At 43.6% G+C, this 7,568-nt stretch overlaps 1 protein-coding gene across 1 annotated transcript in view; it reads left to right on the top strand.

The window, feature by feature from the left end:
• ADGRG2 (adhesion G protein-coupled receptor G2) overlaps positions 1–7,568 on the top strand; it is a 123,371-nt gene that overhangs the window by 105,819 nt on the left and 9,984 nt on the right. The window contains exons 19-24 of the mRNA XM_077769296.1: positions 281–424; positions 1,292–1,414; positions 2,061–2,106; positions 2,241–2,344; positions 3,131–3,252; positions 4,575–4,843. Of these exons, the coding sequence (XP_077625422.1) occupies positions 281–424; positions 1,292–1,414; positions 2,061–2,106; positions 2,241–2,344; positions 3,131–3,252; positions 4,575–4,843 (808 nt within the window). The remainder of the gene's footprint in view (positions 1–280; positions 425–1,291; positions 1,415–2,060; positions 2,107–2,240; positions 2,345–3,130; positions 3,253–4,574; positions 4,844–7,568) is intronic.

Genomic DNA, 7,568 nt, shown 5'->3' with positions numbered 1-7,568 from the left:
GTCATTGCTCAGGTGGGGTGAGGTGTCCAGTAATATCCTGCACTTTATGATCATTTCTGTGTATCCTTCAAGTGTTTCCTTTCCTGCTCTGAGGCCTCATCACCCTACTACCCATCCTCTCCAATTTCATAACAATCAGAGACACGAGAACAACCAATCTTACAGAGGCCCCACAAATACCTGCCTGTACAGGATCCTCCGTCTTAATTAGTTTTCGTGTTGTCCACCTCTTCATTATACTAGCCCCAGGCATTTTTGGTATCGTTTACTTGATTTTCAGGTTTCTCTGGAACCTCGGGCTCCTGAGAACAGTATTGGCATTATAACTCTGCCTTCATCACTGATGAGTAATTTACCAGCTAATGACGTGGAGCTGGCTTCCAGGGTTCAGTTCAACTTCTTTGAAACGCCTGCCCTGTTTCAGGTAAAATCACGCCAACTGCTTTTGCTTTAGGTTTTATCTTGGAGTGCAGCAGTTTCATTTCTTTTAATTCTCACACATTCATACATCTGCTGTCAGTCAAATGAACTACTGAAAGCTGCAGTGTGTTTGTAAGGAGGACCTAGTGATACCAGTAATGATAAATAACAACAACGGACACTCACATACTGCATTTACCAATTGCCGAGCACTATACTGAGCACTTAGATATGTTCACTTTAATCCTCTCAACAACCTTGTGAGGGAGGAACTATTAAATTATTATCCCAATTTTACAGATGAGAACATGGAAACACAGAGAGGCTAACTTGCTCAGGAACACATGGTTTAAGTGGCTTACTGTTATATTCCCTGTACAATTCATGAGGACCTCATTGTGTCAGCCTGTGAAATTTAACTCAGTATTTAGAGTACTGTAGAGTGGAACAAGCTCTGGTTTTGTTTTTAAGTTTACTTATTTTGAGAGAGAGAGAGAGAGAGCGAGCGAGCGAGCGCACACATACACAAGCAGAGGAGGGGCAGAGAGTGAGGGAGAGGAGGGAGTGAGAGAGAATCCCAAGCAGGCTCAGCACTGTCAGCGTGGAGCCCAACACGGGGCTTGATCCCATGAACCATGAGATCATGACTTGAGATGAAACCAAGAGTCGGACACTTAACCAACTGAGCCACCCAGGTGCCCCAGACAAGCTCTTTCTAAGGTCACATTATGTCGTGACCCTCAATTTCTCACCTAGATTGTAGAACAAACAACGTGGACCAAGTGGTCTTTAGGGTCTCTTCCAGCTCTAAAATTCTCTGATGACATTTCATTTTTACCCTTGCCATCTTGTTAATTCTTTGGTGTGCTAGGACCCTGCCCTGGAGAACCTCTCTCTGATCAGCTACGTCATATCATCCAGTGTTGCAAACCTGACGGTCAAGAACTTGACAAGAAATGTGACAGTTACATTAAAGCACATCGATCCGAGCCAGGTGGGAGAGACCCGTCTGGTCTGTTCATTGACCGGATACGTTTGTGTCAGCTGTGTCTGTAAGAGTTGGCCTGACAAAAAGAGACCCAGCAGAGCCTCAAACTCGGTCAAGGCAGTGTGGAAGACTAGAATAACACAGTCACTCTGCTGGGTCTTAGCATGCCTGGTAACCGGCCACTGAATTTCCAAGAAGGAGCAGTGCAAAAGCCAGCTATTATCAATTGCCCAATTTTAGTGCATTTAGATCTGTGGCTACAGGTCTGATTCTCGGCTCCAAAGAGAAAACATCTCTCATTTCAAGTCAGATTGAGCATTATCGATAGCCTCACTATTCAGAGTGTGGTCTGCAGACCTGTACCATCGACGTCACCTGAGAGCTTGCTAGAAGTGCCATCTCTTAGGCCCCACCCTGGCCCCCTGAATCAGAATGTGCATTTTAGCAAGGCCTCAAGGTGATTCCTTGTACAGTTGCTGAGCTTGAGAAGCGCTGACCTATATGAGACTCACTTGCTTCTAGGGACTAGAATAAAATTGGCATTCTCCAAAAATCAAGAATGAGATTCTGAAATAAATTCATAATTTTTTCCAATTCCTTTCTTAGTTTTTTCAGTTCAGTAAACTAATTGTAATTTATCTTTCCGCTGCAGGATGACTTAACAGTGAGATGTGTATTTTGGGACTTGGGCAGAAATGGTAGGTTCCAGTCATAACTTTTTCAGCCTTGAGTGGGCAGGGGCAGAGGGAGGAAGAGAGGGACAAGAGCGATGGGGCAGTCATTGATGCCACGGCCTTGCTGATAGGACAGATACTCTTCCCAATGCCAACAGGTGGCAGAGGAGGCTGGTCACACGATGGCTGCTCTGTGAAAGACAGGAAACCGAATGAAACCATCTGTACCTGCAGCCACCTTACAAGCTTTGGCGTCCTACTGGTAATCATCCCACACCATCTGGCCTTAGATTCTGGGTCTGAGGGTAGCCTGGCATCATGCCATGATGTCTAATGTGATGGATGACGTTGGTCAGCAAATACGACATTGTGGCCAAGTTAGAGACTAATGAAGTTACTCTTCCAATAAGCAAATGCCCTTGAAAGAAAATACTTGAACATGGAAGTATTTTTTTCCAGCCTATTTCTACACACAAGTATTTCTGTTTTGAATAGCGAGGACTAGGGGATACAGATTAAAATGGGTAAGAAACATTGTGTCGTTTGCATTGCACTTTAAAATTTTCATAAAACACTTTGACACAAATTATCTTCCGTACTCTCTTCCAGCAGTCCTGCAAGATAGGTGGAATGGGGTAGTGCTATCGTCATTGTGAGAAGTTAGAAATAAGACTCATTTGTTCGGCGACTGTCCACAGTCATAGAACTAAGAAATATAAGTCTGAAGCCACATGCAAGTCTTCAGCTCCTATCCCTGTGCTTTTCCAGCGCATCGTAATGTACTGATCAAGTGTATGGGCTTTGGAGTCAGCCAGACCAGAATTCAGATCCTGACTCCTCCATTTCATAGTTATGTGACCTTGGGCCAATTATTGAACCTCTCTGGGACTCAGTTTCGTTAGTTTTACCTGATGATAATAATCGCATCTCCGTGGTAGATTTGTTGAATGAACTATGGATGAACACGTAGAATACTCAATAACTGTAAATCTTAGCTCTTTTATTTATTTAAAACATTTGGTCTTGAAAGCAGTATTTTATTTTCCAGGACCTATCGCGAACATCCTTGCCCCCCACTCAGATGATGGCTCTGACGTTTATCACATATATTGGTTGTGGGCTTTCATCAATTTTTCTGTCAGTTACTCTTGTAACCTACTTAGCCTTTGAGTGAGTATACAACACTGGAATCTTGGATTATAAGACGCAGTACTCCCCTCCATGCCAACATGTATTAATTAAGTGCGCTTCTTGGCCTACCTCATCCTGTATACTGTCTAGTAGTGCCATCTATATGCTAAACGTAATGGGACATTTTGGTTAACATACTCACTTCCTTCTAGTAGTCTGTGCACTTGCTGAAGGCAGGAGTTTTATCTTAATCATCTTCGTACCCTAGAATGATGCCTCGTAGCTAGCATTTCATTACATGTGACATGGAAGATGAATGCAAACCTTGAGACCTAAGAGCTTATACTCTGATATAGACCATAGCTTCGTGTACAACATAAGAGCTATGCTTAATTTGTTAAATTTCGAAGTTACATGGAACAAACACAAAAGATGGAAAACATGAGCAGGTGTGAGGATGAAGAAGACTAAAGGGTGTAAAGCCTCACTGAAAAATACAGATATTCCACGAGTTCAGTTTGTAAAAGCAAGAATGACATTCCAAATAATAGTATCTCCTTCTTGGCTTACCTGAAGGGTCCTTTTGGTCACTTTGGGGAGGAGTGGGGTTTCCCAACAAATTCTGTTGGTAAAAAAGAAAATGGGCACTTTTATCACATTAATAGAATTAAACAGTATGTACATTCCGGGATTTAGATTTGGGACACTGATCAGGAAACGCACAAATTTACTTTCAGTGCTGAACTTTGCGTCCAGCTGTGATTACAGCTTTTGGAAATATGATTAATGAGGCTAAATTACCATAAGGCCAGCCATTACTCAGAATGATTTCACCAGGTCTAATTTCACACACATAGATGTGTACATGTTATCAATTAGCTATAATTTCCTATGCCTATTTCACTTAGCTATAGTTTAAACTCTTCTTTCCATGATCTCATTTTAATTAGTGACATAAGACAATAGGGGAGCCTGGCTATGCTGTGAAGATCTGAGCATAGGAGCCTATTGTATGAGACGCAACAGCAGTGCTTCTAGAAATAGTTTGGGAGAAATGACGGTGGGTGCTCGGTAGATTCTACTACAAGTTATTTGAAAGGATGGGTCAACAGTCAGCGTGTAAAAGATTCCACAGAAATATAAATACAAATTTTCCATATTGTTACGACCAAGGATCTTCTATTTTGATTTTGTTGTTGTTGTTATGGTTGTTGATGTTAATGCCTGCCCCTCCCACTCACACAGAGAAGAAATGTATGCATTTAGATGTTGACCCAAGAATAAACATAAATTTCTTAGATATGCTCACATAAGGGCTCTCAGAATGCGATGCTAATTCTTTCCTTTTCCTTTCCATTTAGAAAGATTCGGAGGGACTACCCTTCCAGAATCCTCCTCCAGCTGTGTGCAGCCCTGCTGCTGCTGAACCTGGTGTTCCTCTTGGACTCATGGATTGCTCTGTATGACATGCGAGGCCTCTGCATCTCAGTGGCTGTATTTCTGCACTATTTTCTTTTGGTCTCATTCACATGGATGGGCCTGGAAGCATTCCATATGTACTTGGCCCTCGTGAAAGTGTTTAATACTTACATCCGAAAATACATCCTCAAATTCTGTGTTGTTGGTTGGGGTGCGTATAATTTTGCTTTCACATTGCCTGGGTTTTCTCTGTTTTTTCCTCCAGTATTTTGATTTTTCATCAGATACAGTGATAAAGCAGGTCACCCTTGGCAAGTTTCTAAAGCAGCGTTGGGGGCGCCAGGGGGCTCAGTCAGTTAAGTGTCTGACTTTGGCTCAGGTCATGATCGCAGGGTTCATGGGTTTGAGCCCCGTGTCGAGCTCTGTGCTGACAGCTAGCTCGGAGCCTGGAGCCTGTCTTCAGATTCTGTATCTCCCTCTCTCTCTCTGTCTCTCCCCTGCTCACGCGCTCTCTCTCTCTCTCTCTCTCTCTCTCTCTCTCAGAAATAAATAAGACATTAAAATTTTTTAAAAATAAAATAAAACAGGTTTAGTGTCCTTATACATGGCACTGCCCAAAGGGTAACCTTGTCCAGTCTCTTTCTAGAACACCTGTATATTACCCTGGATTGGTTATGAACATAAAACTCTTTGAGATTAGGGTAATGAATCCTCTCTGTATCTCCAGTAACTAGAATTGGGGCTGGGACGCAGAAGGTGCTCACTACGTTGAAGAGGTGAGCTTGGTGATATGAGGCCCAGCTCTCCGTCCCCCACCTCCCAGCTAGCCCCACTCTATTCTCTGTGTCCCTGCTGTTACACACCCGTGTGACACTACGCTCAGAAGAGCAGAGTGAGATGAATGTACAGGTAGAACCTGATGTAACTTCACGGCCACCCTGACACAATTTTCAGATCACGTCACCTGTTGGCGGTGGGTCCCAAAGTCTTAGACACGGCACGTATCTTGAAGGTTCCTTTATTCAACTCTGCACCAAATGTAGGAGCTTCCTCAATGTGACTCACCCTTGACTAAAGATAATCTAACCTCTGCTTGAACGGTTCTATTATTAGGGAGCTCATTTTTGTTTAAAAAAGAAACAAAATTAAACTGACTACATTTAAAAAGTTTTTTTTATTATTTATTTTTGAGAGAGAGACAGAGCACAAGCAGGGAGGGGCAGAGAGAGAGGGAGACACAAAATTGGAAGCAGGCTCTAGCCTGTGAGCTGTCAGCCCAGAGCCTGATGCAAGGCTCGAACTCATGAACTGTGAGATCATCACCTGAGCCAAACTCAGATGCTTAACCGGCTGAGCCACCCAGGTGCACCTCAACTGACTGCATTTAAAAAATCTTAGCGGCTCTCTTCGATAATTCATGAATCAGCAGCATCCAGTCTAGCAGTTAGAAAAAAACTGTAAAAAATGAGAGACTTTTATAGACAGAAGGGAACAGGAAGAAGCGAGTTATGTGAGGCAAAAGAGCAGGCTGCTTATTATAAGGTTTTTCTCCTTTAGGGGATGACAGAAGTGTCTATCAGGCAGATTACCTAATTAGTGCTGATAACGCAATTCCTGATTGATTGGTTTAAGATTCCATTTCTGGGAGAGCTGAAATTGTAATTAAGTCAAGTCTCGGTTTTGTGACCTGGGGCTGAGCGTAAGTGAAACTTTAGGCCTATTGTCTTGTTTTTAATACCTCACAAGGCAGCCAATAACCATCTTCTAAAGCCCTACAACTCCGCTTTGCCATTAAGTTCCCTTGGCTCTCCGGTGGCACCCAGCCGTCTTCTTTTGCTCTCTATGGCCAAAAAATACTAAGCTAACACCTCCCTACCAAACAGCCCTGTAGATAATCTACAAGTAGTATATAACATTATGAAAACTGCCCTACTTTTCAGTGCATTTTCACACAGATGACTCCATGAAAGAGAAGCCAGTGAGGTTAGCACAAGGCCGTTATTATTAACATCACGTGAAGAAACCAGCTCAAAGTGAAAACGTGATTTACCCAATCCACACAACTTGACAACAGCCCAGCCTGGCCCTGATTCCTTATGCATATCCCTTCCACTGAATTAGAGCCACCATCCCGCCCAGACTCCCTCCTCTTTTTCAGGCGAAATATTCCTTCAGCTGTCCCCTGCACAGCAGTACTACAAACCATTTACCGCCCTTGTCCCCCCACCTGTCATCCGGTCTTTGTCAAAAATAACAGAACACCTTTCCAGAAAGATACGTTACTTCTTCCCAGAAAAAGAAGTCCCTGCTTTTGACTTCGGGCATGGGTTCTGTCTTTGTGGAACACCAAAAGGTTGCGTTCCCGGTCCTGGATGAGCCCCACACCCCCAATATTTTAGTTTTAGGAAAGTGTCTCGCTTAGGAAACCATCACATGTCAGTGTCTCTGTAAGGTACAAATATAAAAGAATTGAATGGAATATTATGTTAGATTGTACCAGGCACCCCAACCTGTGAGGAGGAATTGTTTTTTATTTACCAGAGCCTTGAGGTTGGATGTCAGGTCGGTCTGTACGCACAGAGTGTGAGATGTCCGTGGGGCCTGAGTGAGAGGTGCTGGGATGGGGGAGGAGAGGGACTCCTTACCAGCCAAATGCCATTATTAAGCTGGGAAGAGCCCTTTCCTCCTGCTTTCTCCTAGTGGTAGTGCCAGCAGGCCTTTGAGACAGCCGCTGTAGTGGCAGTCAGCATCCTCAAATCAACCAGGTCTGTTCCTCAGTCCATCAGTGGGTTCCAGATGATCAACTGGGGATTTAGGATTCAAAATGAAAGATCTACCAGTGGGGCACTTGGGTGGCTCAGTCGGTTAAGCTTCCTACTTCGGCTTAGGTCACGATCTCGCGGTTTGTGGGTTTAAGCCCTGTGTGGGGCTCTGTG

The sequence above is a fragment of the Crocuta crocuta genome, unplaced genomic scaffold (genome assembly GCF_008692635.1).
Source record: "Crocuta crocuta isolate KB4526 unplaced genomic scaffold, BGI_CrCroc_1.0 scaffold312, whole genome shotgun sequence".
In the NCBI taxonomy this organism is placed as follows: Eukaryota; Metazoa; Chordata; class Mammalia; order Carnivora; family Hyaenidae; genus Crocuta; species Crocuta crocuta.
The sequence above is the reverse complement of the archived record's forward strand: the minus strand, read 5'-3'. Positions and strand labels throughout refer to the sequence as shown.